General features: G+C 40.8%; 1 protein-coding gene across 4 annotated transcripts in view; it reads left to right on the forward strand.

Annotated features, from left to right (window-relative positions):
• SMAD9 (SMAD family member 9) overlaps window positions 1-17,896 on the forward strand; it is an 83,170-nt gene that overhangs the window by 47,121 nt on the left and 18,153 nt on the right. For 3 of the 4 annotated variants that reach the window (XM_033104772.1, XM_033104770.1, XM_033104771.1), the window contains exons 3-6: window positions 4,048-4,660; window positions 10,167-10,424; window positions 14,268-14,378; window positions 15,820-16,041. In XM_033104772.1, coding sequence (XP_032960663.1) covers window positions 4,249-4,660; window positions 10,167-10,424; window positions 14,268-14,378; window positions 15,820-16,041 — 1,003 coding nt within the window. In that variant the 5' untranslated portion in view covers window positions 4,048-4,248. The remainder of the gene's footprint in view (window positions 1-4,047; window positions 4,661-10,166; window positions 10,425-14,267; window positions 14,379-15,819; window positions 16,042-17,896) is intronic. The other variant, XM_033104773.1, reaches the window with a different exon arrangement.

Genomic DNA, 17,896 nt, shown 5'->3' on the forward strand with positions numbered 1-17,896 from the left:
GTGTACAAAAGTGTTGCAAAAGTCAAGGAAACACTTTGGTCCTTTAAGGGAATTAAGTGTTAGTTTGGCAAATGTTCCTTTCAAATTCTAAATTTGGTTAGTAAACTAAGTTTTATAGAGGCAATTGTAGCATTAACAGCAGCTGAGAGAGTCATGCAATCCCATGTGGCAGGTACAGCCAACAACCATGAGTCGTGGAACCATTGCCCAGACAGACCCTCACAGAGAAGCTCAGCCCCTCTTCATCTGCAGCTGAGGAAATGAGGTGGCCCAGAGAGACCACATGACTTGCTAAAGATCACACAGTTGATCTGTAACATACATTCATACTTTTATTATAAAAGTGAGAATTTAACCATGAAAGATTATCAGAAAATTCTCGTAGTCCATCAAGTTAGTTTATTTTTTTAACTGATTTAAATCCCTCCAAGTACAGCACAGTTGTCATTCAGGAATTCTCCCAGAACCCCCTGCATTGGCTGAGGACTCCTCCTAGACCACCGCCTGCATCTCTCTTCCATAGCTCTTGCTATATATTTTGTTTCGTTCTATTTTTGTACTTTATAGGAATGGAGTAACTACAAGCAATATCAACATCCCCTCCTCCTATTTTTGCTACAGTTGATTTTTAATGATCTCTGAGAGTGCTCTTTTTTAATTATTATGGTGAGCCTGGGCAGCGGTGTTTTCAGGATGTCATGCTAGGTTAAAGTATATAGTCTATGGGCGTTTAACTTATCTGACAGTGGAAAGCTGTCTGAGCCAGGTTGATACTACTGAACAAACTTGGGCGGGGTGGGGCCGGCACAGTTGATGTCAGAGTGATGGCCAGCTGGAGGTGAACAAGCGCCCTTTGTTCTAGTGGCTAAAACATTATAGGAATGAGAATGGAATCACCTTTATGAACCTTAAGCTGCACCCTAGGACAAATAGGGACTATTCACATACACAAGAACCTGAAACCTTAGTGATAGTGAGATTCCATCTTTGATTCATTTTTATTTTTCACGTTTATTTTCTCTATTTAAACTATTATCAAACCTACAAACCAGAGTAGAGAATAATGTTTTGAACATCTGTGTACCCACCAGTCATCTTTATTGTTATTTTCTATTCTCTTCCTTCCCTACCTAGAGGCCACTATTATGAATTTGGTGTTTGTTACTCTGAGATTCTACATTTGACTCCTTGGGGCCTCCCTCCTGTGTATGGGGACAAGAGCTGTGTCTTGTGGCAGTAGAATCATAGTTTTGGAGCCATTGTGAAACTTACAAAGATTTGAAATGTGGCAGTGAGATCAGATGGCAGAGGCAAAGTTTCTCAGACCCTGGGTTCTTGAATACAGTTGACCCTTGAGTAAAATGGGTTTGAATTACGCAGGTCCACATATCCACGGACTTTTTTCAATAAATACCTGTACTGTTTTCAGTCTGTGGTTGGAAGTTCTCTGATGCATAAGGCCAACTGTATGTATTGATTTATGCCATTTTTTAATGTAGGGGACTTGATCATTCATGGATTTTGGTATCCGTGTGGGGGTTGGAATGTCTTGGAACCAATTGCCCGTGGATACTGAGGGTTATTAAGTTTTTAGGAATCAAGATTTATTTACAGAGTTTTTGACTGGGGATGGGGGTTGGTGCCCCTGTTCCCCTTGTTGTTCAAAGGTAAACTGGGGTTGGGATTTCTTCAAGGGACAAAGAAGGATGGCGGCCTCTGAAAGTCACTCATTGAGGTGAACCTCAAACAGACACAGTGTGAGGAACTGTATGGGTTAGGGTAGTGCTTTTCAAACTTTTTTTGGTTGTAACTCCTAATAATAAGTACATTTTGCATTGTGATCTTGACACATGCACATGTATACACACACAGAATATATAACTTCCGAATAAAAAATTTTAATGAAATAATAGTTATTCTTTCTTTGTTAGCTACACTGCCATATAGCGTATTTTGTTATTTTTACAAAAGTATTGTCTTCCGATAAATCAATTTGCATAGCTATGAAACAACAACAACAAACTCTAGTTTAGAGAACTGTTCTTTGTTTCATGGAGCCAAAGTTTTTAAAAGGTATAGTTAGTTTAACATTGCTGAACATTTTTATAAAAAGCCCTTTTCTACCACGGATCTAAGCTTGAAGATTTATGCTACAATTTACTAATAACAAATCCCATGTAAAACTAAGCAGAATTCAAAGTGCTGTTGGAATTTAGATGATTCTGTGTCATGCTACTTCTCCTCCTTAAGGCTCCCAACCCTCTGCAACCATTGCTTTGAGGTAGCCTGTCTAGATTAAGTAAACAGAACTTGAACACAGTGACTTAGCTATACTTTATTAATTCGTGGTTGTTAAGCCACAAAATCAACCTTTCCAAATAAAACTGAGTGTAAGTCAAACTGCCAAGTAAAAAAGAAAAGCTATCAAGCCCTCAACTCTCCTTTTCACCATAGTTTACCTCTTTTTAATGCTAAATAAAATGATGTGTTGCTTCATATGTATTAAATGTCATCAATTTTTGTGTACCCAGGCTTCCCTCCTCCTCGCATCAGGTGCCTGGTCGTGATCACTGTAGCAGAGGTGCATATAACACCTTTGTTCAAAGACGTTTATATAATTGGACTCAGAAAGATGCAGTTTTTGCCTCTAGGGAAGCGTAGGAGAAAATTATATTTAATGCATATTAAACAGCAGTAGTTGGAGATTATGAGCTAGATTGATGGCAAGGTATGAAAATGAGTCAGCTTGCTTCAAAATGTTATCAACAGCCACTTTAAACATTAATAAGGTAGCTGGTTTCTAAAATCCGGGAAGAGAGGGTTTTGTTGAAGCCAACTATTTTCACAGAAGAGGAAGTGCAATTCTACCCGAGGAAATTTAAATTGGACCGTTGAATAACTAGGAAAGAATGTCTCTTTGGGACAAGAGGGCAAAGAAGAGTTCAGTGGATTTTCAGGCAGGATAACAAATGTGACAGCAGTACTTTCTGTGCACGCATTTATGTATGTGACTTTGTGTAACTTCTACAAAAGCAGTTCTTAAACTTCGGTCTTACGACCTCTTCCCACTTTTAAGAATTACTGAGCACTCCGAAGAACCTTTAAGGCTTATGTGGCTTATATCTATCAATTTTTACGATTTTAGGAACTAAAACTGAGAAATTTAAAAATATTTCTTGATTCATTAAAAGATAATAATAAACATATACTAACAGGAACATATTTTTATTTAAAAAGCTGTATTTTTCAAAAAATCCAGTGAGAAGAGTTATTGTTTTCTGTCTTTGCAAATTTCTTTGATGCCTGGTTTGATAGATGGCACTTGGATTCTCATACTCACTCCTGCGTACAATCTGTTGTGATATGTTGTTGGGTTGAAGTACATGAGGAAAATCTAGCACACACAGATATGTAGTTGAGAAAGAGAGGAACTTGCAGCCCCCATGAAAGGGACTCCAGGACTCCAGGAGGGGTCCTTGGGTCACACATTGAGAACCGCTGTCTATAAAGTAGTTTGGAAGAACATATGAGTGGTGAGATCATTAGCGATCCTAATGTTTTTTTCATTTATATGTATTTTCTACAATGAAGATGGATTACTTATGCAAACTATAAATGAGAGAGGGAGAAGCATGAATATGTTGAGGAAAGATTTTGGAGGCCTTAGAGACAGAGGCAGAGAAATCTGTATTTGGGAAAACAAGGAGACACTGTAATTTCTTAAATAGGAGAATGACCTATTAAAAGTTGTATTTGGGAGTAAATGGATTAGAATTGGAAGAGAGAAGCTACTTTAGAGGTTATTGCAGTAATCTAGGTTAGTGGAGAGGTGGGCCGTACCTCAGATATTAGTGGAAATGGAAAGTTTCAAAATCTGAAAGAAATTTTGAAAGCAGAAACACTAAGACTTGGGTCTAGGGAATAAAGGAGAGGGAAGAGTTTTCAGGTCTAAAACACTTGAAGAATATTTTCTCCCTTACGTTCAACTGTAACCTTTTCTGAAAATTATCCTGAGTAAGCTGATTGAAGTCTTGTCTTGTGTTTCAGAGCTGGCCAGTCCATTCCAGGGCTTAGGAGAAAGTCAGCACGCTTCCCACCCCAAGACAGTCACGGTCACTACCAGAAGAAAAGGGGGACCTATGACATCCCTGGAGAGTTACCTGCTGCTCATTTCCCATTAGCCCTGCAGGCAGTGAAGGGCTGTCTGTGCAGTCGCTGTGTGCAGCGGACGCCTGCTGTCCACCTCTTATGCACTCCAGCACGCCCATCAGCTCCCTCTTCTCCTTCACCAGCCCGGCAGTGAAGAGACTGCTAGGCTGGAAGCAAGGAGATGAAGAGGAAAAGTGGGCAGAGAAGGCAGTAGACTCTCTAGTGAAGAAGCTAAAGAAGAAGAAAGGAGCCATGGACGAGCTGGAGAGGGCCCTCAGCTGTCCAGGGCAGCCCAGCAAATGTGTTACGATTCCCCGGTCCCTGGACGGGCGGCTGCAGGTATCCCACCGCAAGGGTTTGCCTCATGTTATTTATTGCCGAGTGTGGCGTTGGCCTGACCTCCAGTCTCACCATGAGTTGAAGCCCCTGGAGTGCTGTGAGTTCCCCTTCGGCTCCAAGCAGAAAGAGGTGTGCATTAACCCCTACCACTACCGCCGGGTGGAGACACCAGGTGAGTTTTCTTCGCGATATCGTGGTTTATTGTAAAAGTTAACGAGATCTGTCCCAGTTGATGGAGAGTGACGGGTTACAAGCCAGACAAGCACGCCGCCCCAGAGAGAGAGAGGTGGGGAGGGGAGGTTCAATTTTTAGGGACTAATCCCAAATTCTATAGTTAGAAAAATCTAGAAAGAAGAATTTTCATTCAGTATACTTGCAAGGTCTGTGTGATTTTTGAAAACTTCAGTTTTATTTTGATGTGTTTTGGAGTCATCATCATCATGTTTTTCCAGTTCTGGGGTCTTTGAAGGTCGTAATGTGGCCTCAGATGATTAACTGTAAACAGTCAACATCCTCTTCCCTGACTCCTCTCCCTCAACTCAACTGAACTGAGCTGAACTAAAATAGACAAGGTTTCTTGGCTGTCACTTTCCCCAAGCTCAGGTAAGTGGAGGCATCTCATTTTTGGGTCTGCAAACAGCCAGTGAAAGAGTTGCTGGAAATCCTCTGAGGACTGAAAGCAATGGAGGTTGGAGGACGACCGGTAGTTGTTCTTCAATGTAGCTTTAAATATAGGAAAGTAATGTCCTGAAACTCTTCACATCCCCAGCTGCATGTGCATGTGCAGACATACATACAGTTCCCCCAGCCTCCCCTTTTGGAGAAGTCTGGTATTGATCTTCATTCCTTCACACTCTTCTGTATGTAGCAGTTTGATTGCATTTCTCTTTGGATGGCGTGTTGCTGTGGCTGTAGGGATACAGTTGTTATGGGAGCTTCCCTGGTTGGCCATCGGCCTCATTCCAGGAGACCTAAGGGCCAACCGGAGTTAGGGAAATGGCCACTTCCATTCAGACGGTTCTAAGGAGACGGCTTTGGTAGGAGTGCAACCTGCCGCGGGGCTCCAGGCTTCAGTTAACCTTCCAGCAGGGCTTCGTGCCCGCCTATGACAGGCTTAGCGGGGCAACTTTTCAGGCTCCCATCTAGCCATCATGTTGTAAAACTGTTGTCTAGGAAGTCACCTGCCTGGGTGTGAGTGCCTCTCAGTTACTTCATCCCGGGATTGAGTCCCTGTGCGAAACTGTGATGAGAAAGCCCCACTCTCCTGGTGAGTCTGATACATTTTCCCCAGATTGTGTAGGTCTTTGCTTTCTTCCCTTCTTTCCTGCTTCTCTCCGGGCAGTCTTTCATACTTGAAAAAAAGAAAAAAGTCTTCAGTGTCTGAGTTTATGACAGAAACGACTTGATTCTTTTTTTGTTGTAAAGATTGGAGTTCTATTAAGCATTAAAAAAAAAATACACCCAGTGAGAAAAATGTTCATTAAGAAATCACATCTCTCTTCCTGAGTAGTATCGTGGTAAAAAGTATCTTGTAAAATGTATCTGAGTTTCCCTTTGAACACCTGAAAACCTAATTTTAAAGGATTGTTTGATATTTTAGTTTTTCATACTATGTAAGATTCTTTTAGGAATGAAAGTGTAAATGTTTTTATGTATGGCAGGTAGATTTCATATCATTAGAGTTTAGGTTTGGGTTCCCAAAATGAAAGATGGGTAAAGATTGCATTTTTAAGATAATATTTAAGCCACACAGGTTTTTAAATTCCTAACTTGACTTTTTTTAATAGAAAAATGAATTTTATGTGTAACTTTTTTGGCCATATTTAAAGTAAATACCAGGGGTGCCCCAAAAAATGTATACACATGACTTGTATTCATCTTAGTTATTTGCAAATATTGAGTATTAAAATTTTAATAAGGTTTTCCTTTCTTAAAAATGTGTATACATTTTTTTGGCACCCTCTGTATTTTGAGAACAATGAAGGCGTCAATGTTAAGCAAGTCTGCTGGGTCTCCAGTTATTGGAAAGCTTATGTTTTGCCTGTGAAAGCTCTCACGTTTTGACCTCGCATTTTAGGAACATGGAAGCGGCATTCTGATTTTCTTTTTACTCATAAACACTTAAATAATATATTTCAGTCCTTCTCAAACTATCTGTGAAGGACCAGCTTTATTTTTTAAATCTCCAATCCTTCAAAAATTGAACTTTTACTAGGCAAATAAAATTTTAAAAAGACTTACAAAATACATTTCTTTTTTTGTTATTCATTTCAACAGATATAAAATCACTCTGTCAAATTTCTGTTAAAGTTTCTAACCATTAATTCTCAGTTTCAATACTTGTACTGTCATAGACTGGTACCCAACAGTTGGTGAAGTGTCACTTGTCTTCAGGCCACTCTGTGTGGTACAGGTCTGGTAGAAGCTGTGCACAAATGTTTTCGTGGCACATAATGAATGGTTTCACTCCACGTGACTGAAGGTGATATCAGGAGTGTAATTTCTCATTTATGCAGAATCCTCATATTCTGTCAAAACCACATGATATTTGAAAAATACAGAAGCTTTCTTCAGCTCTGTCTTTCACCCACACATATACGCAGTAACTCCTTCCACTATTTTCCCCTATGTAACACTTACCTATTAAGGTAGTGTGGTATTTAAAAGGAGGCATACAACTGAATAAATGTCTGTAAGCTCACTGAGTCATATCTGCAAGCAGCAGGTGAGATGTGGAAACAGAATTTAGTAATTAAGGGTAGTTACTCCTATAGATTAAATGCCTGTGTCCTCCCAAAGTACATGTGTTGAAAACAATATGCCTAAGGTGATGTTATTAGCAGGCGGGGCCTTTGGGAGGTGATTAGGTCATTAGGACAGTCCCTCATGAATGGGATTAGTGCCCTTACAAACAGACCCCAGATGGGGTACCTGGCCCATCCACTGTCCACCGTCCACTATGTGAGGACACAGTGAGAAGATGGGAATCTGCAACCCGGAGGAGGGCTCCCACCCAAACCCCACCACGCAGCATCCAGGACTGTGAGAAACACATTCCTGTTGTTTATAAGCTACCAGTCTCAGGTGTTTCTGTTATGGCAGCCCAAATGGACTAAGACAGCTATGTTCCGAGCAAAAGGATTTAAAAATATGATCAGTGCAGATCTAAGGTAACTGAGTCAGCCTGGCCAAATTACTATCAGGAAGATACCATCAGTTTTCTTTACAAATATTCATTGCCTTTGGTTTTACCCAGATGGTAAAAATATATTATCAAGATCTTTGTCTCAATAACGAAAAACATATTCTTTCCCTTCTTTGGTGCCTCAGTTCTGCAGAATGCAGAAGAAATAGAAGTCTGCATTCAGGAGGGTGTGCGGCAGCATGTTTATCAATGGTAGGAATACACTGTAGATATCTCATATTAAAACTGAAGTCACAGAGATTATTCAAATTCCTGTTCATCCAAAAAAAGGAAAATGATTGTTCATTCGAACTTTATTAACATTGTGATGAAGTGTTATTGAAAAGAAGCCATGTATCATTTACAGTCAGCCCCTCACTTTCAGACTCTTCATGAGGCAACTCATCTTTTTATTCCTGCATATTTATAGGGTACATAAAAGGAAATTCAGAGGCTTATTGTCCAGGTAATTTTTGCATGGCGATGTTGAGTGTTTATTCTCTAATGTCATAGGCAGTCTATACAGATACCGACTTTTAAAGGAGGAAGAAATCGTTTGTTTCTCTGCTACTCTCCCTTGTCGTGGTTTTGTTTGAAACTTTTCATTTGCTTGTTTGAGTTTATTTTCTACACGTAGAACTGAAAATTATTGCTTGTTAAGAAAGAGATAAATGTATTATGGTAGGTAAATGGTAGACTTTGTGGTTGATATTATTGTTGTCTGTTTACTTCACAACTTTTTATGAAATTTTTTTATCAGTACTTGCATGTGTTAAGAAATCAATAGTGTGATTGAAAACAAGAGCTACCGTATCCATCTCGAGGAACAACCTCTTTTAATCATTCTTGTTTTGTCCTTGTCCTAGTTCCCTTTATTATTACTAAAAATCATGGATGTAACTCTAGATAATATGCTTATACATCTGTTTCCAAATTTATATCACCGTTAGATAATTTCATTGACTCTCTAACATAAAAGATGAGGATTTAGCTAATGTATATTGCTTTCTTCCTCTTCTCAAACCTTAATATTTGTATTTTGATTTATAGTTTATATTATTTTTTGGCAATTCTATTGGTCTCCATTGTGGGATTTGGGGATAAGAATTATTTTCCCTTAGAAGAGCACTGGTCCATTGCATTCTAGCTTCCAGCATTGCTGATGGAAAGTCGTAAGTCTGTTCGATTCTCATTTCTTTGTAGGTGACTTTGAGGTGATCCGCTGGGAGCCTTTAGAATATTCCAGTTGTCCTGATGTTTGAAATTCAAGATGGTATGACTAGGTTTGGATCTTCTTTCATTAATTGGACTGTGCACTCTGGCTCTCTTCAATCTGATGACATAGATCCTTCTACAGTTCTGGGAAATATTCCTCAGCTATTTCTTTGATCACTCCCTCCTCCTGTTTTCTCTGCATCTCTGTCTGCACTTACATTGATCATAGGTTGCACCTCAACAACACTTATGGAATACCTTCTTTCTGCCAGGCATTGTGACACATTAGAAGACAATAGAAGCTATGAATGTCTGGACAATGCTTGACCTTGAGAAGTGCACCCATTCCTAAGTTTTTGTATAGAATTATGATCGAGAAAACTCACGTTAAAAAGAACTCATGTTCTTTTTAAACTGTGAAACCCAGAAGGAACATAATAAAATGAACAGGCTTTCTTTATACATTCTGTATTGCTGCTTACCTTTTATTTATTCACTTTTATTATTCCTCACTGTTTATTTTCTACTTAATAACCTTTAGTTTCCTTTAAATCTTTCTGGTAAAGACAGGTAGAATGTTTTCCTTTCTTTTTTTTTCTTTTTTCTTTTTTTTTTTGTAAGGAGGGTGCAGCTCACAGTGGCCCATGCGGGGATTAAACCAGCAACCTTGGTGTTATCAGCACCACGCTCCAACCAACTGAGCTAACCGGCCACCCCAAAGAATGTTTTTGCTTTAGCAATACTACTGAGCCAAAATTTTAGTTTGGTCATCTGAATAATTCATCATGGTCTCTGAAGGAAAAATATTTTGGGCATCACTTAGGGTTTTATTGAAACCTATTTTGCCTTTTTAAAAAACACTAAACACTTTATTGGCAGAATCAAAGGAAGACGTGAGCAATTAGGTCATCAGAAAGGTATAGGGCAGCTCTGGTAATTTCTGTGGTAGGAATGAATAGGCACTTTCTCATTAGAGTGCTGACATCAGAATGATTCTCCTTTAAATTGTTTGCTAATTGTGACATTCTGCTTAAGATTCAGACTGCAAGGACAGAAACCATTGTCTTAGCTTCATTCACAAGCTCACTTTTTGGGAAGAGATGGTAAGACCTTAATTGACCATTTCACAGTCAGCGCAAAGAATGGTGAAGCCGCACGTCCCAAAGGAACACGGGAGTTTTATCATCGAAAATGGACAGACAAAAACCAGCAAGTTTCCACTGTTTTGTGCCGACAGCCAACATTCACAGCTAACCTGCTCTTCCCTTTCTCGTCCTAGTGCTGCCGCCTGTACTGGTGCCAAGACACAGCGAATATAACCCCCAGCTCAGCCTTCTGGCCAAGTTCCGCAGTGCCTCCCTCCACAGTGAGCCACTCATGCCGCACAATGCCACCTACCCTGATTCTTTCCAGCAGCCTCCGTGCTCTGCATTCCCTCCCTCACCGGGGCCAGCGTTCCCGCAGTCCCCGTGCACAGCCAGCTACCCTCACTCCCCAGGAAGCCCTTCTGCGCCAGACAGTCCTTATCAGCACTCAGGTCAGTACGAGCTGCCAATCCACATGGAACACAGCAGTTATCTATGGTGTGACCGTCATGCTTATAAACACTGTACCTCACGTTCATACAGGGCTTGAGCGTTCACGCGGCAAGCTCCTGTGGGCCCCTGGACCCTGCCCAGCCTGAGATGAACAGGGCTTTCCCCACTCTGGAGCCATGCTCTGGAGCTCCATGTCTTTGCTCTGCTTTCTGGTTGTGATCCTCTAGAAGTTCTCTGAACCGAAATGGATTTGAACAGCATCCATCCTGGGAATTTCCAGGGATTTATTTTTTTTAAAAAAAGGCAATGGCAATAATATTATATAAAAGACTTCTCTAAGCCGAGCAGGAAGACTTGGCCCGAGAGCAAGCAGTGTGAAGGATCAATGCGAGGCCTTTTCTTTGGCTGCCTCTTTCAACAATCAAAGGGAGCCCCTACCAACCAAAGATGTGTGCGTGTGTGTCCGTGGGGCAGAGGGAGTCCCCAGCTCCAGCCTGTGCATTCCCCGTTTTCGCTGTGGGACGCCAGCACAGCTTCTTGAGGGTAGACCTAGACAATCCATACTTGCTGAACTGAAAAAGTGTGTGGAAGGGAGAAGGCGAACCAAGCCCATTGTGATAAATGCATGGAACACCACACGTATAAAGTGGGTATAAGTTAGAGAATGAAAAAAAGATCCTGTGTACCTCATGGGGGTGAGATAAATAATATCCTGAGCTATCAAATTCCTGAAAGCATGCAGACATGTATTTGGTGATCTGCCTCATTCATTTCTTCATATAGTCACTTATTTCACAGATATTCATTGAACTCTCACTACATGCAAGCATTGCCTTACGGTGCTGAAAGGAAAATGAAAAGATTAATAAAAATCGTCCCTGTCCTCAACTCATAAAATGTGGGAAGACAAAGAAAGAGTTGCCCCTTGCTTTTAGAGTTAATTCAGTTCTTCCTTTTGCCCGCTCAGCAGTACATGTACTGTTTTACATATACATCTACTGTTAAACTTATCACACTATTATATAATTTCTTGTGTCTGCTTTCTCCATTCAGCTGTCAGTTGTCTTCTCCTGTATGTCTAGCACAGAGCCTAAAATGCGGAAGGTGCTCATTAGGTGATTACACAGGCATTTGGAACTTGGAAGTAGATCTCTGAGTCATAGATACTGGTTTTATTGAGTCAGTAAGTAATGACAGACCACCTGCTAAGTGTCAGGCGCTGTACTAGTGCTAGAGGTACAGTGATGATTGATTCCAGCAGTGGTCTCTGACCTTCCAGAGGCGATGACTATTGAGAACAGTCATAAATAACAAAGTGTGATAAAGGCTGTAGCAGTCCAGACTGTTCATTATAAGGACTTGAACTCAAGAAGGGATGTGGGGATGGAAAGAAGGCATTGAATTTGAGAAGGTAGAATGACCAGGACTTGATGTGGGGATGACGGCTGACATGTGGCCCAGGGGTCATTCACACAGAGCGGAGGAGACGGTTGAAGTCTTGCAAGTGGCTGAACTCAGTGAGAAAGGGACACAATAGAGAACTCATTTGAGGACAGAGCCCTAGTTAAGGGACAAGAGGATAATTATGTCGCACAGTACATACAGAGGGTGCCAAAAATATATATATACACATTTTAAGAAAGGAAAAAACTGTATTAAAATTACGCTGATGGTAACCACTTTGAGCACCTCTTGTAATTGCAGAAGTGAAACGTGACTTGTATTCATCTTTTGTTATCGGTGTATCTTGAGTACGACAATTTTAATAGTTTTTTCCTTTCTTAAAATGCATATACATTTTTTTTGGCACCCTCTGTATTTACTTAAAACCCATTTGTGCTATGAAGATTTCCTGTACTGACTTTGTGTTCCTGTACTGGTTAAACTAACAGTTTGGTGGCTTTCTTCCCTCTCCCCTCCCATGAAGGACAGATCCCAGCGCTATGCTGAAGCTGGTTAGTCTCTCACGGTGGGAATAGCCCTTTTAATTTCAAAGAAAATAATTCTTCTCTGAATGATTAACAGCAAAAGTCCAACCTGAATAACAGATCTCTGGATAAAAAAAGACGAGAAGGAACTTTTGAGATTAACTGGTTCAGCGTCTTAAACTTTTTAAAACAACTTTATTGAAATATAATCCACATGTCATGCAATTCATCCATTTAAAGTGTGCAATTCAATGGTTTTTTGTGTATGATATTACATTTTTAAAGTTGTGATAAAATATACATCACACAAAATTTGCCATTTTAATCTTTTTTAAGTGTACCATCCTTTAAGTACATTCACAGTTTTATGCAACCATCGCCACTACCTATTTCCAATTTTTTTCCATCACCCCAGAGACTCTACCCATTAAGCAGTAGTTCCCCATTCCCTGCCTCCTTCCAGCCCCTGGTAACCTCTAATCCACTTTCTGTCTCTATGAATCTGCCTCTTCTAAGGCAGCTCATGGAAATGGAATCATGCCATACTTGTGCTTTTGTGTCTGGCTAATTTAACTTAGCACAGTGTTTTCCCAGTTTATCCATGTCGGAACACCTATCAGATACTTCATTTCTTTAACTGAACAATATTATATTCCTTTACATGGATATACCACATTTAAAAAAATCTATTTATTAGTTTATGGATATTTGCGTTGTTTCCCCCTTTTGGCTACTGTAATGCAGCTATGAACATTGACGTGCAAGTACCTGAGTCCCTGCTTCTAACTCCTTTGGGAATATGCCTGGGAGTGGAACTGCTGAATCATATAGTAACTCTGTATTCAGACCGTTCATTTTATAGATAGATTTACCCCAGGACCTGCAAAAGGGTCACCTTGCTTTACATCTTTTTCACCAGGGTTATAGCTCATTTTCTCACATGGAAATGCCTTATCATGCTTATGAGGTGTGGTCAGCGGAGCAGCTCAGTGCCTGTTAAAACATACCTGGCTACATCCAACCCCTGATCTATAGATTCAGCATTTCTGGGGGTGAGGCCAGCAATCTGCATTTTTCACAAGTTCCACTGGCGGTTTTTATGCACACTTGCGTGTGAGAACTACTTGAATGGACAAGTCAACAAAGGCAGACTGATTCAAGCTTTTATGCTGTTGAAGTCCACTGCTAATATGATGAGGCCATTCCAAACTGACATTGGGAATGTATACAGAAAGAATCAGTTCTTCTGAGGTCCTCACTAAAGAGCTTTCCTTCTGCCTCAGGAGTTTTCATTGTGTTACGAATTCATTTCTGATAAGATATTATGTACTTGAAGGCATGCCATTTTTCTAACCATGATCACTATCTAATCATACAACCGATATCTGGGGAGAAGAGCCCTGCTCAGCGTGCCTTGGGTTCAAGGTTATAACCAGGTTTCGGCTGTTCTGTATTTTGGGGGCACGTTTTGAACCATCTCAGAGACAGAACATCCCCGTGGCCATTGTATTATACAATCCATGGCAACAGAGGAACTGAAAATTTAGCTCATTTCAAAGAAGGTTTAGCTTTCTCTGTTTTGAAAGCCAGATGACAGACTCTTCTGCTCTTGAGAAAAGCTAGGAGAAGAGCTCCTAGATTTGAAAATCTGATCCTGAAGCCATTTGAACTCAATACTAATTCATAAGTCACAGGGAAAACTAATCAACCCTTTAGTGAGGAGCTTAGGACAACGCACTTCTGTAGGACACTCACTATGTCACTTCATAATACTCTTACTTATTATGTTACTGGTCTCTCTAGCAAAAACACTGTCCACCAAACCCAGGAGTTTAATGGCCTAAAAGGTTGGATCAGAGTGTCTTTGTGTAGTTTATCAGTTTGACATGCCTTTGTTTTACTGCTTTCTTTTAGTTGACACACCACCCCCGCCTTATCATGCCACAGAAGCCCCAGGGACCCAGAATGGCCGACCTGTAGCAGCCACAGCTGATAGTCATTTAGTGCTATCAATGCCTAATGGAGGTAACTTTGCAGAAGAACAGCTAAATGTAGCTGTTTTCCAAGAGTATTTCCTATTACCCTGAAACAAAACAAATCAAAACCAAACCAAAACAAAATGTGCTAGCCTGCTCTTTTGCAAGTGTTTTAAGGGACAGACAGCATGGCTTTGCATTTTAACTCCGGCATTCCTCAGTACCATCGAGTAAATGTTTTATCATCCCGGTAACTAGAATACGTTATTTTTTTGTTTTAACCTAACATTTAGAATTTTGTAGTTCTTTTTTTTTTTTTTAAATTTATTTTTAATTTATTGGGGTGACAATTGTTAGTAAAATTACATAGATTTCAGGTGTGCAATTCTGTATCACATCATCCATAAATCACATTGTGTGTTCACCACCCAGAGTCAGCTCCCCTTCCATCACCATACATCTGATCCCCCTCACCCTCATCCCCCACCCCCCAACCCCTTTACCTTCTGGTAACCACCAAATTACGTTCCCCAGATTAATTTTCAAGCCCGTGGCCATCCTATGGTTCTTGATATTTCGTGTGGAACTGAGTATTTAAGAAGTTAGTGATGTTGTCCTACTTGTGTTTTCACTGTCGATTTAGAGGGGTGTCTTTCATTTGGCTTGTAGGGGATGCTCTTAGAAATAGCTGTAAACAGGGTCTTTGCAAAATATTATTTGTATCTGACAATAGGCTAGAAAAATGCTGCTTCACTTTAATGTTCATACAAACCATGTGGCAATTCGTATAAATGCAGATTTTGATCCACTCGATCTGGGGCTGGGCTGAAGAACCTGCATTCCTGACAAGCTCCCAGTGATGCATGGCTGTAGTTCCAGGAACCACACCGAGTGGGGGTGGGGGCCCAGAGGGGTTTACAGTATGCTTAAAGTATCCCAGAGTGAATTCTTTCATAAGTTAAGAACCTTTTGTCAATCAAATAACCCCCTAATTTGTTTTCTAAATTTGTATTTTGTGCATAAAGGAACACATGGGTGAGTCAGTAGGTTCTTAGAAAACGGTACTTTTGCTACAAGGATTCAGTTTGGCACAGTGGCAGTAATATGCTAGCTTTCACGTGGAGAGGTGAGGTGACCTGCCAACTTCCTTTTACTTGTGGTTCCTTTAGGGCTGATGAAATGTACACAGATCTGTTTATAGCATTGTTTGCCCGACCCCCTCAATACTCATAAATTTATGTATGTACAAACTCTACATTTATAGGGTGAGTCACTAGGCCTACGGCCTCTATCGTAGGGGCGTTACCCGGATAAGCTCACTACAAAGTTTTCACAAAAGTGACAGCTTTGAAATGATGGCAAAGCAGCGGACTTGGTCTTGCAGCCAACTTCCTGCTTGACAGCATTAATCTAAGTGTCCCGGTGCAATCAGGAGATGCGCAGCCCAGGCCCGACGGTAGTGATGTGCTGTCTGGTTCGTTCTCTTGCAGACTTCCGGCCGGTTTGCTACGAGGAGCCGCAGCACTGGTGCTCAGTCGCCTACTACGAACTGAATAACCGAGTTGGGGAGACGTTCCAGGCTTCCTCCCGAAGTGTGCTTATAGACGGATTCACAGACCCTTCAAATAACAGGAACAGATTCTGTCTTGGACTTCTTTCTAACGTAAACAGAAACTCAACAATAGAAAATACCAGGAGACACATAGGAAAGGGTAAAAGAAATATGTAATTTCTCTACATGTTCTTCTAAGCTAAAACCTGGAAATAGAAACAAGCCATGTATTGGCACGTAAGCTAGTGGGATGACCGCAAGGCTGGTGAGCTGGGGAACCATGCTGGGTTACTGCTGGAGAACGCCCACGGGCTTCCAGCATCTTAGCTTTTTAACACTGAGATGGCATCTTCTGTGGGGTGACGTGGGGTGGGTATTATGAAGACAAACAAGGTGATAAATATGAATGCAGGATGTAATTACTGAATCGACACAATATGAATTATTTTTGAGTTGCCTAAAGATAACTTCTGAAGAAGAGGCGTTCTGGCTGGCTGATTATTTACATGAGGTAATGTTACCTTTGGAGACTTAGAAGCTAGGGAGTCCTGAATTATTTATGTTTGGAAGTGATTGGGGTTCTCCCGTGTTCAGGCATTGTTACACAGGCCTCACTGGGGTCTGGCCAGTGACGCTTTTGAAGCCTCTCTTACCGGTGCGATCAATGGTACCAAATCCCAGCTGACTGTGAGTCCTGGTTGAGGATCTTTAAATCATTTTATTTTAGAATAGTTGGTAGTGCCTGAGTGACCGCTGGTTGTCCCCTATCGTGTCAGATTGCTCCGGAATCACAGGTGTAAAGAACCTTCAGAGTCATTTGATCTTTTCCGTCCCCATCCAGCACCTGGGAAAGGGAGCCACACAAGACTTTTCTTTCAAATTTCCAAAGAAGACTTATTATTTCACTTGATGATTCATTCTAATATCTTTCCCAGCGTACCTCCTAAGTGTGTCCTGTTGTAGTTAACCTGCAAGCCATTGATTAGAAACAGGTTGAGTTCATTCATGGATGTTGACTCAATGGTGGCAATTACTGTATGCTCCCATAGTGGCTTTGAGGTGAGTTATGAGAAACCTTGGTAGTGAAATGATAAATGAAAAATAGAAAATCGAAAACTAGGGGTGAGCGGGAGAAGAATACAAGTGTGTCATCCATGAGGGTTAGCGTTGTGATTATGATTAAAATTTCACTCTGGGTTTTCTGACGGAGGTCAGAAAAGGGACACTCAATCTGTAATGTAATTTTCATCCCAAAGGGGGAACCATAGCTGTTCTTCATAGGAAATAATACTTTTACTTTGAATTTTTAAACAAATTTCTCAGGTGTGGTTTTACTTTCAAAATTTTTTTTTTTTTTTTTGGATAAGGATCTTCAGGTGCAATCTAAAGGCAGAGCATTCAAATGTAATGTTGTGGAGCTGTAGGGAGCTTGCAAGTTGGTCTATGTATTAGATGTCTGCTGATGCCACTTGCTCCAAGGATAGAATCGAATATGGAAGGAGCGTTGAATACATTCTAGGAAGCTTTCTGAAAGTAGCTTGCTCAGGGTGCTCCTGACACGGGCATGGAGAATGGGTGCTTTGTGTTACTGGCTGAGAGCTAATCCGCAGAGTTAAGAAACCACAGGAGGAAGAGCTTAAGAAAGCTTAACCAAATGCTCACCTGGATGGAAGGGGACTCCATCCTCACGTGGTCCCCATGACAAAGCCACAGTTTTCTCAGAAAGCTGCTTTGGAATGGCTTTAATATGAGAAAAAGTTTTTTTTTTAGAGGAACTACAAGCCATACCATAAAGCATGGCAAAAAAAAAACAACAACAATAAACCCCACAAATGTTGGCTTGGAATGTTTTTTAAAGCCAGAGCTCAGTCTTCTGTGAGGTCAGGGGACTGGTTTTCAGGTGCTCCTATGGATGATTTGGTTCAAAGCAGCATGGCTTCCGGCCTGAATAAGTTTATCTAGGAGTGCATTGCATTCATGCACTCCCAGATCAGTGAATAAATCAACTTGCTCTG

This window comes from Rhinolophus ferrumequinum, chromosome 4 (assembly GCF_004115265.2).
Source record: "Rhinolophus ferrumequinum isolate MPI-CBG mRhiFer1 chromosome 4, mRhiFer1_v1.p, whole genome shotgun sequence".
NCBI classification, from domain to species: Eukaryota; Metazoa; Chordata; class Mammalia; order Chiroptera; family Rhinolophidae; genus Rhinolophus; species Rhinolophus ferrumequinum.